Source organism: Solanum pennellii, chromosome 2, assembly GCF_001406875.1.
Source record: "Solanum pennellii chromosome 2, SPENNV200".
Taxonomy (NCBI): Eukaryota; Viridiplantae; Streptophyta; class Magnoliopsida; order Solanales; family Solanaceae; genus Solanum; species Solanum pennellii.
The window spans coordinates 49,513,185-49,531,127 of record NC_028638.1 but is presented as its reverse complement, the minus strand read 5'-3'; the positions used below and the strand labels follow the sequence as shown (position 1 = coordinate 49,531,127).

General features: G+C 37.1%; 3 protein-coding genes across 3 annotated transcripts; 1 reads left to right on the top strand and 2 right to left on the bottom strand.

Annotated features, from left to right (window-relative positions):
- Positions 1 to 791: 791 nt before the first annotated feature.
- Positions 792 to 4,457, bottom strand: LOC107011797 (protein TRIGALACTOSYLDIACYLGLYCEROL 2, chloroplastic). The gene is made up of 5 exons (XM_015211445.2): positions 3,713 to 4,457; positions 3,257 to 3,586; positions 1,873 to 1,988; positions 1,229 to 1,319; positions 792 to 1,146 (listed from the first exon to the last, which is right to left on the bottom strand). Exons 1-5 carry the CDS (start codon positions 4,250 to 4,252, stop codon positions 1,054 to 1,056), a joined length of 1,170 nt encoding a protein of 389 aa, XP_015066931.1. The 5' UTR covers positions 4,253 to 4,457; the 3' UTR covers positions 792 to 1,053.
- Positions 4,458 to 6,063: 1,606 nt separating this feature from the next.
- On the top strand, positions 6,064 to 8,084 carry LOC107011571. The gene is made up of 2 exons (XM_015211122.2): positions 6,064 to 6,363; positions 7,620 to 8,084. The coding sequence occupies exons 1-2, from the start codon at positions 6,150 to 6,152 to the stop codon at positions 7,748 to 7,750; spliced, it is 345 nt and encodes a 114-aa protein (XP_015066608.1). The 5' UTR covers positions 6,064 to 6,149; the 3' UTR covers positions 7,751 to 8,084.
- A 684-nt stretch (positions 8,085 to 8,768) lies between these two features.
- On the bottom strand, positions 8,769 to 13,892 carry LOC107011570. Its single transcript, XM_015211121.2, has 2 exons — positions 13,739 to 13,892; positions 8,769 to 10,224 (listed from the first exon to the last, which is right to left on the bottom strand). The coding sequence occupies exon 2, from the start codon at positions 10,148 to 10,150 to the stop codon at positions 8,945 to 8,947; it is 1,206 nt and encodes a 401-aa protein (XP_015066607.1). The 5' UTR covers positions 10,151 to 10,224; positions 13,739 to 13,892; the 3' UTR covers positions 8,769 to 8,944.
- Between the last annotated feature and the right edge of the window lie 4,051 nt (positions 13,893 to 17,943).

Genomic DNA, 17,943 nt, shown 5'->3' with positions numbered 1-17,943 from the left:
GGGGGGGATATTGCACATGTGAAAAACAAGAATCTATCAGCAATGTTAGAAAATTTTACGTGACTAGGAATAAGGATCCAAAAAAAATCCTGTTTTTTTTTTTTTACTTTGATCTATGATTTGAATAAAATATAACAAGAAATTATATCTTTGAGCGATTAATTTTGTTGTTTTGATTGGAGGAATGAAAATCGATTAGAAATTAATGATTCATCAAAATTTATCATACATCACCTTCTTAATTTCTTGTTATTCGAGTAAATATTGCTGCTATGTGAGATCTATCAATATTACAATAAAGATAATGCTGCATTTGAATAATATATGGGAGCACAGATTTTTCTGAAATAATATTTATGTTTATATTAATTTTAAAAAATACTAAATAAAAAAAATCTATTACAAACTGATCGTATAGTAAATAATTCCAAGTTCTTAACAAGAGTTTTAAGTGAAGAAAAAACTGTTTCGCCAATGTTTGATTAGTGAAAAGATGTGTTTTCTATAATAAAAAAATAGAAAAATTAAATTTTCGTGACACTCTAAATTTATTATTTTCTTCTCTCCTCTCCCCTCCAATAAATTTGATAGATTAGGTATAAAAACTCTTGAGGTAACAATTTTTGGCTTGTTTACCAACACACTTATATTTTCAAGAAAACAGAAAAAAAAAAATCCTTTGTACCAAAGTCACCCTAAATAGTAGCACCTCATAAAATGAATATTATTTTAAATTAAGATCTGGAATACCTTCTCCTTAACACACAAATAACTAATGAAAACAGGAGGTAATGATATGAGGAAACTCAAAGAGAAAGTGACCAAAGAATCAAAATTCATATTAGTGAAACCATCTTTTAATGACATTCTAACACAGAACAAAGGTGAAGATGGAAGCTTTCACACCTTGAAATCCTATTGGATTAGCAGAAAACAAGACATAAACCCTATAATCCATAGCCCAAGGACTCTTCCCAAAGCCAAACAGAACAACCTCTCTTGGTCCTCTTTGGAACCTCTCAGGCTAGTAGTATTGCAAGACATTAATCAACTTTACAATAGCCTGCTTAGCGATTTGATAAGCATTTTCAAATTGCGCCTAGTAGCTTCATCGCCAGTGAATCCCAAAATGTCGGAGCTAATGCTCTGCACAATGTGACAAATGATGAATCACAAAGCATGAAAGTGATTGACGTGTTAGAATGACTATTACCACGCGGGAAATTACCTCGACATTCTTCAAAGTGAAGACCAGCGTATAAATGGACTTCCGTATCAACTCGGTGTTCTCAGGAGTCATGACCGTGGAGTGCACTCTCCTGCAATTTGGTTCATAAAACACTGTAAAAGCAGATTCCATGCCTAAAGCAAACAGTAACAGAAGCAACCTCAAAGTAGATGCATAACTTGGGGATCACCTAGAAGAGCTACAATCTTTTGAACTCCACTTTTGATATCAATAAAAGGAACTCACTGTTGCGACCAGGAAATTAGAAATGTTTAGCCCTTTTCACATCATGTATATTCAACCAAGAAAGCATCCAAAGTTGTGTCCTAGTGCAGAATGGTCTATGACGTGGGTACAAGCATGGGTTCAATATGTGGCAATCTAAAATTCTTGATAATGTACAAAAACATGCCATGTTTGTGAAGCCTTTTTCATTGAACTTGCTATCTGCTTATTTGAACTTTTTACATAACTGGTCTCACTCCAAATATATAGCTCACAAGTGAGCAGCATGAGCAAAACTTAATTTGTATCACCCAGTTATATTCTCAGCCAAACTAACAAGTACCAAGTATATCTTATAAAGGTCTAGGACTACTTCACCCTTGCCTTAGAAAAGAAGCTACCATAAGTTACTGATTTACCTTATATCTTCAGATGTTAGTGCCAGACTTCGGGTTAAACTCTCAACTTCCTTCAGTAAGCCACTATCACGAACATCAGCTAGCATAGGTTGGACATCCTCAGCCATGGCTTTAATCTGAGGTGTCACTACATCAAAGGTACAATGTTCATACATGAGAATATACTAAATACCTGCAAGGAACACATAAATTGCTCAAGTAGCATAATAAAATGAGTGCAACTGTATGCCCAACATTGACTGCTGTTTCAGTTTTCCCCTCCTCCTCTATAAATGGTCCTATAGCTTGATACTGATGAATGTGATATAGGAAAACACATATTGCAACCGTACTTACAACTCACAGTTTTACACTTACCACCTAACATCTGACAAACTAACAATAGTTGTGCACTTGCTTTCGACATATTATTTAGAATATGCACTACATGACATATTAGTGTACTGAATGAACATCAACAAGTCCAAACAGGATTAGACTAATTTTTGCCAAGAAGAGAACATTTTTCTGTAAATAGAAATGGTTGCATGAAGCACGAGATGTTAGTGTCTGACAGAATTCTCAAACAGATACACATACTAGAGATAATGATAGTCAAGCAGACTTATAAAATTAATCTTGTATTATTAAGCACTTGATTAATAGTTTCACTGCATTCAAAACAAGATATTCTAACTCAAATTAGTTTTGCATGCACATGTGACAAAAAAATCCTTCATAAAAAGAATTGCAAAGCAATCAAGCAGATCTTGTCTGACAATTCATTCACATATCTCCTCTGCAGGTCATAACTTGGGGTATAATATACTGTGGGCTTTCCCAAGCTAATGACCTCAGTAATCACTTTCTGCACTTCCAGAAACATATTAACTTAACAGGGTCTTTTAACTAAGAGTTCTCCAAATTTAAGTGTTATCCAACTTACAAATTTCATCACAGTGAAAATATCTAGACCGATGCTCTTTACACAGATGCTGTCAAAGAGGATTGAAGTCCATAACATTCTAGTACAACTCATACATCACGCATTACTTTTATAGGGTGTAGACGAGTAGAACATAGTGCGTTGGTGGAAAGAACTAAGTAGAGATGTGTGATTTACCCTAAGCTTAGAATATCAGTGTTTCTAAAAATGTTTCCATACATGACACTAGGTCTTTAAAGAAAAAAATACAGAATAAATATTTTATCATAAAGATGTTATGAATCATAAATAGAGAAGAACAGAATTTCAACAAGTTATATCATTGCTATCATAAGCTAAAAGTACAGAAGTTAAATTCATCTATTTGTTAGACTTCCTTCTTCTTTTATCCTTAAAATTAAACATCATCCATACAAAAAGAATGAAATGGGAGGTGAATAAATGTAAAGTGCATCAAACCTTTGTAAGCAGCGGTCGCGCCTCCTCAATAACATTTAGAGCTCTCTCAGCCAAAGCATAGGTATTCGCCAAACCGATTTCTTCTGCTTCACGGCCAAGACGTGTGAATATTCCAACCAATGCATCTAGACTAACCCCTTGTTGTCCTTTAATCTTTTGCCTGTCGCAAATTATCAGACCCTCCTTAACACAATCCGGATCCAGGGGCCCTGCAGAAGGTATTGGGATTGGATCTCGAGGTGTGATATCAATCATGGTTTCCATGATAAGACCAGACTGGTTCACCTCAACTAACGAGTTTCGAGGAATAATGATCTTATCATCTTCAACCTATAAACACATAATCAATGCTTAAGATCAAAACATACACAAGCAACTATAGAACAACTACTTATTACTTCGAAAGAAATATATATAATTCAGTAAATGTGTTCAGCAAATATACATGTTGCTCACCTCAACAACAGCTTCAACATTTCTCAAGGAAGGATTGACTCGAATCACATTACCAATACTTACTCCTCTGATTCTAACAGGTGTACCAGTGCAAATGCCACAAGCCTGCTCAAACTCAAGCACAGCTAAATACTTCCTAAACCTAGACCGCAGCTGAAACCCTCTCAACCAAGCCAAGCTGAGTGCCAACAACACAGTACCCGAAACGATAAACAACCCAACCCCACCTTCCCAGATGCTCCTTTTACCAAACCCAAAATCACTCAATGGACGCATAGTTCGCTTCCAAATATTCCTGGGAACATCTAAAATAACAGAAAGTGGACCTTTCTGGTCGGAAGATGACTCGGGTTGTTGCTCTTGTTCTTGACTATGACCCGTATTTGCAGACATTGCTTTCACACTAAAGGTTCGATTTTTAGGCCTGATTGGTGATTTTATACACAGAAAACGATCACCCAACACATTTCTTCTACTGGGTATGATTGGAAACACAGTAGAATTTGTTGATACATGGACTAAAGCATTTCCAGACATCATCTAGTTTTCTTTTCTTGTCTTTCCAAAATTATACACTTTTTCTTGTTCTATAGACAAAAATTGAGCTGGAGAAATTGAAAATCGAGATTGAAGATCAACAAAATGGAAGCATATTGGAAGGTTCAAGCTGGAAGCAACCCTAGCGCAGATCAACCACTGACTGAATCTGTTGAACTCTCATCACTGAGAGGAGAGCGTATAGAAAATGGGCTGGGCTGGGCTGATAAAGTGAAAATAGGCTAAACCAGATCTTATAGGCCCATGTGAGGCAGATTAGACGTTTTGGGCCTTTATAGCATAAGAAAAAGGATAACTTACCGAAATCCTACTAGTTCATGGGCTAATTATTTAGATATATCATAGTTTGCAAAATTATGAATTTATCAAATTTTTCATGTGCTTAGATACATGTATATTGATATAAAATTAGTCAAATTTGGGTGTAATTTGTTCTAGATAAATTGTATACAAGTGTACATCGCATGTATATGGATATATATACAACTCTCTTTCACCTCCTCATATCTCACTCGCATATTTGATATTCGAGATACATGTGATCACGCCATATACATCTATTGTGATTTGCATATGTCTTAAATACATAGATATATCTCATTTGCCTTCTTTTTGTTCTCACTCGTCTCTCTCTCTCTCTATTTTAGTGTATCTAATAGAAAAAACATGTATTTAAACGTATCTGACTTAAAATCTAATATGAAATAATTAATTAGTCAGGTAAAATATTAACTACAAAAGAATTAGTAATTATGATAATATATTCGTATAATTAAGTTTTTTTTCTTATGAAAAATGGGTCATTCGTGTAAAATTTCACTAAATATGCTATTTTGATCTCGACATTTAGGTAATACCGATTAAATATCTATATTATTCAATCTTCAAGTGAAATAAATGAAAATAGAGAGATATTGTTTATCCCTCTACGTAAAAGCAAATTAATTACTGTCATATATCGACTTACAAGTTACACAATTATGTTCTCTAAATAATTACAGAAAATGCCCTCTAAAAAATTTTTGTCAACAATCCTGCTATTTATATAAGCAACTTTCACATGTAGTAAACTTAAAAATTATATTTGTATGTTATAACTATAGTTTGTATATTGCGCTTTATAACAAACTTAGTGTTTGCTTTGGAGCATCAGGTTGTATAACTCGTTGGTAGGAGCTTCAGATTTGTATAATTTCTGCCGCCATTTGTATGAATCACTGACAACCTCTCAATTCAAATTTGTGTTTGTACATTTGCATAAAATTTAAAATACAATTGAATCGAAATAAAATATTTATATAACAAATATCTTTCTCTCTCTCGCTTTATACAACACAGATTATATATATTGTAATTTAGATAATATATGTTTGTATAAAATGAGAAAGAGAGAATGACAAAAGACAACTCACGCGGGAAGATCTGTATTTGTATAATTTTAAATGTATATAGAACGAAAATATTTGTTTACACAATTTTCTCTCGCTTTATACAAACACAAATACATTTTATACATTCATATTTGTATAAAAACAAAAGAGACAAAGGAGAAACTGAAGACCGAGAAACCTAGAGAGAAGCAGCGTAATTATAATATTTAATTTAAATTAATAATTTGAGTACAATTTTCCGTGATTATAATCTACTACTAGTATTCACTAAATCACCTTTGCATTGACCCAATATATTTTCTTTTCCACCATACGAAGCGTACAAAGTGCAAATAAAGAATTGTTTTGGGTGAAAACGTAATTAAAGCATTATAATTTCTAGTGGTTGGGCTTTTATAACTTGCGCCGTTGTTGCCTCCTTAAAACCCTAAGCAACAAAAATCTGCGTACCGAGCAACGGGAGGAAGAAAAAACAGAGATATCTACAAATGGCGAAATCAATGAGATCAAAGAGGGAAAAGAGGCTGAGAGCTATAAGGAGGGATATAGTTGCTACAGAACCATCAGTTCTTAAGAAAGAAGCTGCTAAATTGGCTGCCCAAGAAGCTGCCCTTGCTGCTCCTAAGCTTATTGTTAAGTCTCCCTTCAGCCGCACCACCATGGATACTTCTGCCTCTACTTCTAACGACGAATCTAAAATGGGTATGCTTTGGCTGATTCTAGTTTGAATTTTTTTTCTTATGGTTTCAAATTTTTCTTCAGCTGTTACCATTTATATTCTTGTGTGTTTGTTTTTGGAGTATGATATTTTGATAGGAAGGAGTGGTGTGGGAAAGGTGGAAAACAGAAAAAATTAAAAATTTATAGAGAAGATGTAAGAATAAAGAACGTATCTGAGTATTGCTATGGGAGCTTCATAGAAGATATTATCTTTGGAGATATCATGAATATGGCTATAGTAGATTCATATTTATGTGAAGTTTGACGAGATGGGATTGCAGTGCCTAAGTGCGGACAATTCATATCTCTAGGGTTGATTTCCCAGGTGTATGGTATGATAGAGGAAGAATCTAACATATAGAGATAAGATAAGATGGTTGAAATGAAGACGTGTTATTGAGTGAGTAGATGATTGGAGGATATCTACCGAAGTGTTGGCAAGTTCCTTAATACAGTTTTAAGACCATCAATGTCACATGAGAGTGAAGCTAAGGTTCTTTAGGTCCTAAATTATTGCCAAAAAAGCAACATGCATAGTTGAGGAGCGCACGAGTTGGCCTAAGCACCGCCATTATAAAAAAATGTTTTGAAAAAATGAAGCAGACTGAATAATGCATACATGCAATCTAACTAATCAGGATTGAACCGTTTTTGTCAACTTTTGAAAGCTGATATTATGATGCATAAAATAACTCTTCCTCTTTTCTTACTTTTTTGTTAGTGAATTTTGGCTAGCTCTTTAGATGAGGCCAATTTAAGAGATTGAGATTAATGGTTTAGCTGATTAAATCTGATAATAGATTAACTGTCAGCTATCAGCATCAACCACTTTGTTTCAGTCAGCATATCCAGTGATTCCAGTAGTGATATGAAAGAAGGAGTACTATGAATTATCTGAAGCATATTGCCACGAAAGGAAGATATCTCGTTACTAGATTTCATTGAATACATTAATTTCATAAGTTTAGCTTGTACATCATCAGTGTGCACAATCAAGACATGTGGGGAACTCCATATCATGCCTTTTTCTCTGTTGGAACCCAGAAACAGCCCCCAACAACTAGCGTCCTAATATTATAAGTTCGTAGTTAAATTTTATGGAAAGATTAATACATGTGAGTAAGATTTAACTGCTCATTCTACTCCAGTGTCCTGTATCTGCTGTTGCTGCTGAAACTTGTGCAGCTGATTTTTAGCCTCCCCTCAGTATGTTATCTTGTCATTGTTTTGATTTCCAGATTTGGAGATGGCTGATGGCAATCGAAGTTCAAAATCTCTAAAACCTCTTGGAAAGAAGATGAAAAAGAAGCTTAAAATAGCTAAGAAGAAGAATCATGGCAAGGGAAAGATCAGGAGGAAGAATGTTTGATTGCAGGCGGTAGCCATCTTGCTAAGCTGATAGATGTCTTGTTACTTACTGTTGACAAGCCCCTCCCATATTCTCTCCTTGATTCATGATCTTACATTGTAGTAGAGTATCTTGGAACTTGAGCATGTGAGTGGATATGCTCATATAGATTGTCTTCATGTGCTGTCAAAATGAAGCCTCAAGTTCTTAAATTTGTTTACAAAATAGATCGCCTTTTTCATTTTCCTTTTACAGTTTGCTGGAACATGCTAAACTTGCAATGAAATATGAAGATGTAGACTGTAATCCAACAATGTTAAAGATGTTTTAGTTTTCTGATGAAGTCGACTTAGGAGACATCACCCTTTTGTTTTTTGGCTCATTCCAATTGCTAGGATGTTCACGTTTTTGAGCAAACTTTAATGCTGCAACATGGATGCAGCATTCATAGTCAGCACCAGCCATTGCATCCAGGATAGTAGTACCACAGGCACAGAGCATAGCTCAGGTAATAGCAATATCCACTTACATTGCTGCTAATGAAACCCAATAAATCAAACAGGAGATAAGCACATACTTCTTTTTGGAACAGGAGACTCAAACAAATGATATGCATATTTAACAACACCAAGTGATCAAATAATCCATCACACTGAATTGCAAAGCGTTCATCTACCCTTAGGGTATTTATTCCTTTACATTTTGACATACCAATTTTTTATTTTATTTCTTTCACTTTGTCACTATTGATGTAGGATATCTAACACCTCCCGCACATCCATTCGTGACAATTGGACTGTCAAACATTATCATATGAAAACACCGGATAAAACAAAGTGGGATGCACCTAGCTTTAATACTATGGTAAGAAAATGAATTTTGAATTTAACTCAATCTCAAAAGCTTATCAAAAGTCTGCCTAATAGATCAAATAACTCATCACCAATGGATGTGGGGATATCTGATAGAACTCACTACCAGTTACATTTCTACTTTTTGCTGGCATAATGTTCTCTAGTTTTGCCCTGAAATTTTGATGTTCATTGTAAAAAAAAGAAAATTTATTTCCCTCATAAGCTTACCAATAAAGAATTCCAGTACCTCTACGAACAGAACAGCAGTAGTTCAAACTTAAATATGGGAAACAATACTGATAACAAGAATGCGACAGTAAATGGTGCAGTGAAAGATACAGATGGTGCAAATACTACTAAGCTACCTAGCTTTAGAAGATGACGCCTTTGACATTGAAATCTGATGAATTTCACGTAAATGAAAAGTGTATTCGTTGAACACAAGTTCACCACGGTAGGCAGCTAGCAGTTGAGGAACTTGTGCTTCATATTTAGTAACACACTTCCGTAAGAAGTCCTTTTCACTAATCATTAGAATTGAGGATAGTTTGTTAACTTTTGAAATAACGCCTGTTGACCACAAAACTTGCATGACAGAACACCTGGGAATAACCCTCTTCTTCAGGCTACGCAATAGAAAGGATGGTCTTTGTGACAAGTGTGATAGGCTCAAATGGAGTTTATTAACATAGAATGCCACAATTGCCCTGATATTTTCCTCAGAATAAAACATGCAAGTTGGCTGCAATCTGAATATATTGCGGATCTCGCCATCTGAAAAGCCCATACTTCGGTAGTTTTCCAGTTTCTTTTCCATTTTGGAATCACTAAGTACAGACATTGCGGTAAAAGCTGCCCTAAATGCTGAAGAAGTAACATCAAACCCCAATTCCTTAAGTCTCAAGCCAATCTTACTCATCTTTCTGGGATTTACAGTCAAGATAATGGGAACTTTTGAAATAAACTCTGAAACTTCAGAATCAGGAATACCAAGTTGGTGCAATACCTGTAGAGTCTGCTCCAAACCACCAGAGAACTTATAATTAAAGATCTGCGGACTTCGTTTGATGGCAGCCATTGCTTGCATTTCACTACCCATGAACATCTTTAGGGAATCAAAGCATGGAGTCAGTTGTTTCTCTACGCTACTCATGAGTATGTTGGGGTTACCACAGATAATCTTATTGCGTTCATCTTCAGTAAAGCCAATTGATTGCAAGAACTTGAACTTGGGCTTTAGGGTTTTGTCCACCTTCGATACTAGTAATTTAGGGCGTAGTCTAATTAGTCTCTTCGTTTGGGTTGCAGAAAACCCATGGTTTTGGAAGAACTCAATAAAAGCTGAAGCTTTTGAACATTGAGCAGTATCTAATTGGAGTGGTTCTGCTTCACTAATGACGTTTTCTTTTGATAAACCATGTGTCTTTCTGTGATACAAATTAATGAGTGTGCTCTCATCAGTTGGGATGTTGCTGCCACAGCTAGTTGACACAAACTGCACGAGAAGGCTGGTTGTCCTGATCTTTGTACACAAGTTTCTTTGACATTTATAGAGAGATTGAAGCATTTTAAAAGAAGGGAGCCCTATGAAAGAGATGTGTCAATGCCAAGATCATGCCTCAAGGGACACAAATTATAAGCCTGCTAAAGCAAACAAAAACTTGTTAGATAAATAGCTCTGTTCGCCAAAAAAGAGTGCCTGCTAGTGAAAGAAGAGGACAATGAAATTCAACATTGGTGTAATTATATAAATCCTCCAAGTTCAGGAAAAGTCAACATTCCCCAAAATTTTGTCATATTGCCAGATAAACTCCTCAATCTCTAGACACATTAGAAGAACCATTATGACAATGGACCAGCCACGAGCAGTTTGATATGCTGACTGTTTGAGTTAAAGAAAATATTTGAGTCTGGTGTGTTAACTGTTACCAAATAAAAATAGCTCAGTCCAGCATTTAGGTTTTCTTACTTTCAATCTCTATGTGAAATCAGTTTTTCAAACTCAAGTTATCAAATCCAACTTGAACAAAAGACGACAAAGGATTAAATGATCTAGTGTCGAATGCCTGTTTTAACCACTCCCAAAAAGATTCAGAACAGTATGACAAGACAGATTAATTAATTAAAACTGAAGCCAAAAATGAGTTTCCTCTGGTTATTTTTTAATTAAATTGCTGTATATTTGCAGATACTTCAGACTGTTATTGCCGGTTCACCAACAGGGAAAAATTGAATTCCTCTATCACAGGAAAGCTAAGGAAATGGTGGAAGATAATGCTTGAGTGAGCAGAAATAGTTATAAAGTCTCTGTTGGTAACAATGAAAGAGTGAGATGAAAGAGCAGTGAGTCATAAGTATAAACAGAAAAAATAGTGCTATCTAAACAATGGGAAAGTCAAATTGTGGATGAAGCAAGCAATAATAAGAAAGAGTAAAGCAAGAGGCTATGCAGATGATGACTGTTGGTCGCTCCATGACAGACCAAGAGAGCAAGAGGAAGAGGACCATGAACACTGTGACAGAGAGGAAAATATAATCCTCTGTTTCGATTAATTCGTTTTACTTCCCTTTAAGTATGTTTTAAAAAGAATACCACTTTCTATAATTAGTTCAGTAACTCTTTAGTTTCCATATCCCAGACAACATTCAAACGACATTTTGGTATATTATACACATCTTTAGTTTAGGCCCACGAGATTCAAATTCTGATGTTCAAACCTTGATGGACGGAGTTACCTGGTATTTGTGTTGGTGGGAGGTAGCAATTACCCCAAGGAATTAGTCGTGGTGCACGCAAGTTGAACCAAACACTACAGTTATTTAGAAACAGTTTTACTTTAATTTTTCTATTTTACCCTTAATAAGTTGATTCATAGTCATACAAAGTTAATTGCTTGTTTTAGATCATAAGTTTCAGAAGTCTTACTTAAATTCTTAAACTTGGTGCTAGTCAAATGCCACCTACTAAATATAGAAAGTGGCCTTCTGTTTTAGACGAACTGAAAAGGAAAGTAAAACACATAAATTGATACAGAATAAGTACTGATTTATCACTATTATAAAAATATAGCTATCTGAGTTTGACTTTGAAAAGGACTTGGCCAGCCTCCTAGTTGAGACACTAGGTAAGGTCAACAACATGGACATCAAATCTTGAGATCCAAGACATAGTCAAATCCAAACTCAACACTAGTTGAGCATCAATGAGGACATTTTCTGCTAATTTTCATACGATGCATTCCTTACTAGTGGTTTTAGCGTGAGAAATTCACCTTTTACGATTTTATCTTTTGGCACTTATTATTTACTGTTTGGTGCCTCTTCATATTTTTATTGATGAAGATCACAACATCTAAAGCCCCCACTTTTTAGTACAGACCTTAAGCTCGTTTGGTTTGTCTAGCTTAATTATATTTAGAGGATTGAACAAACTCATTGATAAAGCCCAAGATCTTCAAGTCCCTACCTCTCCCTCGTTCTCTTTTTAGAGTAAATTCTCTGCTGATAACTCCTGTCGTGCTCGTATATGGTATTCTTACTTCTTCTTTTTTTCAAATAAGTGGTGTTCATATATGATATTCTAGTCAACCACAACATCTATTCTTTCCCCTTCTATTTCCAATCAATTATGTACTTATACATCACGTTTATCAATTCAATACACTTAGAAGAACTATCCTCAAAATGCATTCACCTCACAATTTCAGGCATAACTTCCTTGTGCTTTTGTTTTTCAAAACATTGCTGCAAATTTAAGTCCCCAATCAAGATCATTTTCACACGTTCTGAACCAAAGAAGAAAACATATAAGGGGGAGTGCTAGTCTACTGCATGCTTCCTCAGAATAATAAACAATTGTTTCCATTGTGAATCTTCTTTCCACTATAATCTCACTCATAACAATATTCTCCACCTTAGAAGTGTTGTAGCTCTTCATGAGTTGAACTCACTGCTTGTAGGATTTAACTTAAGTCAACAACACACTTGAAGGGTGGTGGTGAACCATCATAATATCAAAAGTGAGCAGTTGATAATTAGTTCACTAGCTGAGCTAAGTCCTCTGGTAGGAAAGTAATTGTAATCTATACAACTTCTAGCATGCCGCCTCAATCGAATAAGGACCTTATTTTCTCTAGCCTTCCACCCAAAATGCTACTCAGATTCATAAAACTTATAAGCCTCAAATCTATCACCCAAAAAAGTAACATGCTTACCTAACTTCTCAGTCGCAGTGACAACAGGATACTATGCAACAAACATCTTTGTTGAGCTTATCATCCAACTATAACATGCATTACTTCTATGCAATCCAACAACAGAAATCTTTCTAAAACACTATAGTTTTGACCCCTTCCGAAGGCTTAACAATCGTCATGTTCTGAAGCAATATTTCCTATTACTACTAACATACAAGTATAAGTTAAACATTAAAATAATTCCATTTTCCGACACCAACTACATTCCACGCGACTCATTGGATGATCTTAAAACATCTTCTCCTAGAATATTAGTTCAAAACATTTGTGTTGCCCCCTCTTCTAGGTTCTTGAGAACCGTATTACCACCACCCAAATAGGCTGAGCTGTGCAACACATCTCCAATTCACCTTCTTCAAAATCATTCCCTACTCATTTCATTCGAGATCAATCAATCAATGTAGGATTCTAACAAAGAGTTCGTGTCGTTCACTTCAAAAAGAATCAATCTTGGTTGAAAATATATTTTTTTCGACAAGTATGAAACTTAGTAGAATAAGTAGGCTCTTGGTTACCCTTCTTCCCTATTCTTTCGTTTAACTTAAAAGAAAAAACTAATGAACTAAAGCATATTCTAGGCAATTTCTTTTACTTCAGAATTATCAGAAGCCCCAAATCACAAAAAGGAACAAAAACTTGAAGGGACTGAAGAACAGTAAAGGGGGTGCTCAGGTAAAGGAATTCGGATTAAATGAATAAATTAAAGAAAGAAACAAAGAAAACCCAGATAAATTATCAGATTCAAATTCAAGAACCAGAAAAGAACCAAATTATAGCACAAATTTCCTGCTGTTTCCTCAATTCTATCAATCAATGTACACAAACTTGAACAGCGAATCATTAGCAAGTTTAACAAAATAAAAAATACATCAAAAATAGGAGGAGTCAAGATAACATACCTAACAATAGGAACAGCTCCAGTGAAAATGGCGAAGCAGTGAACAAGCACGATGCCTATTTTAGGAACAAGATCAAATAGTCGAATTTAGTATTCAGGTCCCTTTGAATTTTAAAAAATGCTATTATGACTCAAAGTTCAGATAAATGGCAAAGTGCATCTACTCCTCAACTACCCCACCAGTTTGATTCATTTTTCTTTTTTATCTTCTTTCCATTTTATATGATAGTGCATTAGTGCATAATAATAATAATAATAATAATGATAGTAGAAAAAAAATGAAACAGAGATAAATCTTACAGTATGTTACATGAGACATGTAGATCACGTTTATATTTATATAATAAATATTACGAAAAGAAAAATTTCTAGATTGATATGTGAGATTATTAAAGTGACATGAATGGACGATAAGATGTGGGAAATGTTTTAGCACATGAAGAGGAGATGCACGAATGTCTCATTACTAAAGTGTGAGAGGGTGTCTATAGATGATTTTAAGAGAGCTAGATGTAGGTTGAAAAAAGTATTGAAAACATATGATTTAGACCAAATATGAGAAAACTCCAACTTACTAAAAATGTGACCTTAAATATAGAGCTATTCGCACACAAATAATGATAAAAGACTAATAGACAGTTGTTAATGTTTTAGTTATTTCTTTTCATATTAATAATCGTAATATTATTTTTGTAATTTTTGTCATCCTATTTCTTTTATGATGCTCTATTAGTAATTATATCATACATACATTGTGAGATATCCAAAGTGAATAGAGCACCACATTAGTTAGGATGTTTGGACTTAAATTTTTGGACAATTTCTAAACTTTGATATATTATTTTTCTTTGTACGAGTTAGTAATAACAGATAGTATTAAATAAATAGTATTAAATAATATTAGTATTTACTGTGTACTAATACTAGTCCTATTAGAATTAGTACTCATTAATCCTAGTCCTATTAGGATTAGTACTCCTTCCTATATCTCCTATATATATCTCCCATGTATTCCCTTATTAGGTTAACACTTCAATACAATCAATATTCCTTCATGGTATCAAGAGCCAGAAAACCTAGATCTTCTTTTCTCTAGGTTTTTTTCTCTCTTTAGGGCACCGATCGTTCCCTCTCTTCTCTTGGGCGGCGGCAGCCATGACAACCGAGGTGGATCCTCTCGATTCACTTCCTTCTGGCGTTAAACTCCTTCTCAGGCATCTTCATGCCCTGATTCCCGAAAAATTATCAGACATAAATTACCCTACATGGAAAATCACCGTTCTTACAGCCCTTGAGGCCAATTACCTTCTCAAATACGTCGATGGAAGCACAGAACCGCCGCCGGCAGTCATCACCGCCACGGACAAATCAGAAAAAACCAATCCGGCCCATGCCGCCTGGAAAGCCGTGGATGGCCAGATCCGATCATGTTTGATTGCGGTCATCTCTCCCACGGTTCAGAAACACGTCCGATCCTACACAACTGCTTCAGCCCTGTGGACGGCCCTCGCAACACGCTATGCATCAATTTCCCACTCTCATATTTTTCAATTGCGTGATCGTCTCCACACAATTACCAAAGGCACGAAAACTATGGCGGAGTATTTAGACGAGGTCTCCACCATCATCACAGCCCTCGACACCGTGAACGAAATCATTCCCGAAAAAGATCTCGTCATGTGCGTCGTTCGGGGGCTCCCATCAGCTTACTCCTCCATTAAACAGGCGGTTCGCATCAGTCCAACGCCCGTTGACCTGGCTACTCTCTCCTCGTGGCTAAAAAGTGAAGAAATCAACGTGGATCTGGAGAGCAAACTTCTTCTCCGAGAAGCCGCTGTTATGGAACCGGCCACCGCCCTCACCGCAAGCCAGAACTATCGCGGGGGGCGTGGTGGCGGCCGGCAGGGGAGCCGCGGCGGCTACGGCAGAAACAGCGGAGGCCGCGGGCGCGGCGGTCGGCAGGGCAGTCGTCCGCCGTACGACGGTCAGCAGCACGGCAGCAACAACAGCCTGCACTCCTTCGGCAGCGGCGGGCAGTCATCTTCCAGCGGCGGGCAGGGCACTTACGAGCGGGATCGTCCAACTTGTCAAATCTGTCAGAAAACAGGACACACCGCTGCTCGTTGCTGGTTTCGGTATGAGGAGAGCCGAAATAGTGATAACCGTGCCAATTATGCATCTCAAGCCGGCCCTTCCTCTGAATGGCTGTTGGATACTGGGGCCAACATGCACGTTACTTCTGATCTATCCAAGCTTAACGCTCCAAATCCATATCATGGCTCCAATGGTATTACTGTTGGCAACGGTGAGTCCCTTAATATTTCTCACACTGGCACGGGTACCATTAAAACCCCCACCGCTATCTTTCACCTAGGTAACCTTACCCACGTCCCTTCTATTAAATCCAATCTCCTTTCAGTTCACCAATTCACAAAAGACAATAATTGCTCACTCTTGTTCACCTCTAATGATTTTCAGATCCTAGACAATACTACCAAGAGGGTGATTTTTCAGGGCCCCTGTGAGCATGGTCTGTACGTTCTTCCTGGCACAAGTTCGTCTGCCCACCCAGTTTCAGAAAGCGTTCCTGTGGCTCCGGTGGCTCTTTCGGCTGATGGCCACAGTCTGTTGTGGCACAGTCGTCTGGGTCACCCGTCTACTCAAATAATAAATTCTTTAATGTCTCAATTAGGTTTTTCTTCCATTCATGTAAACAATTGTGACTCCTGTTCAATTGCTAAATCTCATAAATTACCTTTTACTTTATCTGAGAAGCGTACAACTGCACCTTTTCAACTTATTCATTCTGACCTATGGGGTCCTACTGCTGTTCCTTCATTTGCTGGTTTTCGCTATTATATTTGTTTTGTGGATGATTTTACAAAATACACTTGGTTGTACCCACTAAAACACAAATCACAGGCATACACCACCTTTGTCACTTTTGAAAAAATGGTTAAAACACAATTCAATTCTCATGTTAAACTTTTTCGAAGTGACAATGGAAAGGAATATGTCAATAACATCTTTGGCCAGTTTCTGCAATCCCTGGGAATTATACATCAAACCTCCTGTCCATACACTCCCGAACAGAATGGGGTGGCTGAGCGTAAGCATCGCCATCTCATTGAAACGGTGGTTACTCTTCTACATCAATCTCATCTCCCTGTCTCCTTTTGGGTAGAAGCTCTAGCCACCGCAAACTACCTCATTAACAGAATGCCCAGTCACACTCTCTCCAACAAATCACCCTATCAACTCCTTTACCAAGAACTTCCCAATTATACCAACCTCCGCGTCTTTGGGTGTCTTGCCTACCCTTGGCTACGCCCTCATATTACTCACAAATTACAACCCCGATCCCGTCCTTGTATTTTTTTGGGCTATCATCCTACCTCCAAGGGTTATCGCTGTCTTGACCCACAAACTCATAAAGTCTACATATCTCGTCATGTCAAATTTGTCGAAAATGAGTTTCCCTACGAGTCTATTTCCTCCTCCACAAATACATCATTCATTGGCGTCCTTCCCCTTTTTCCAACATACTCACAGGGTCCCTCACCACCTTCCCCCACACCTCCACCCACTACCCAACCACCCCTCATCACCCCTTCGACCGTCACCCACAATACACCCGCAACCACCACCCACACTCACAACCAACCCGAACCACCCCATACCCACAACATCTCCAGCCCGATCCGTTTTGGGTCCTTCCCGGCCACCCCCGAATCACCACCGCCCGTGCCACCCCCCAATACTCATCCCATGTTAACCCGTGGCAAAGCCGGTATCTTTAAACCCAAAACCTTTCAGGCTACCATACTACCAAATACACCCCTTCCCGATAGTGAACCAACAACCTACTCTGTTGCCTCAAAAAATGCTTATTGGCGTCATGCTATGGATGACGAGTTTAAGGCTTTGACTGATCAGAAAACTTGGGTTCTTGTACCTAAGCCCCATGGGCGGCACCCAGTGGGCTGTAAATGGGTGTACAAAATTAAACACAATGCGGATGGCAGTATTTCCAGGTACAAGGCTCGTTTGGTTGCTAAAGGCTACAATCAGGAGTATGGGCTTGATTACTCCGAGACATTCAGTCCTGTTATTCGGCAGGAAACCATTCGCCTGGTACTGTCACTCGCCGTGCGCAACAATTGGCTCATCAATCAGTTGGATGTTTCCAATGCTTTTCTTCATGGC

Bases quoted from the DNA above. Each gene is read 5' to 3' on its own strand.
- LOC107011797 (XM_015211445.2), bottom strand. From the start codon at position 4,252: ATGATGTCTGGAAATGCTTTAGTCCATGTATCAACAAATTCTACTGTG. The intron at 1,989-3,256 runs GTTTGATGCACT...GTGACACCTCAG, and splicing joins CGCGACCGCTGCTTACAAAG to ATTAAAGCCATGGCTGAGGA. The intron at 1,320-1,872 runs GTAAATCAGTAA...ACCAAATTGCAG, and splicing joins CTAACATCTGAAGATATAAG to GAGAGTGCACTCCACGGTCA.
- LOC107011570 (XM_015211121.2), bottom strand. From the start codon at position 10,150: ATGCTTCAATCTCTCTATAAATGTCAAAGAAACTTGTGTACAAAGATC.
- LOC107011571 (XM_015211122.2), top strand. From the start codon at position 6,150: ATGGCGAAATCAATGAGATCAAAGAGGGAAAAGAGGCTGAGAGCTATA. The intron at 6,364-7,619 runs GTATGCTTTGGC...TTTGATTTCCAG, and splicing joins TAACGACGAATCTAAAATGG to ATTTGGAGATGGCTGATGGC.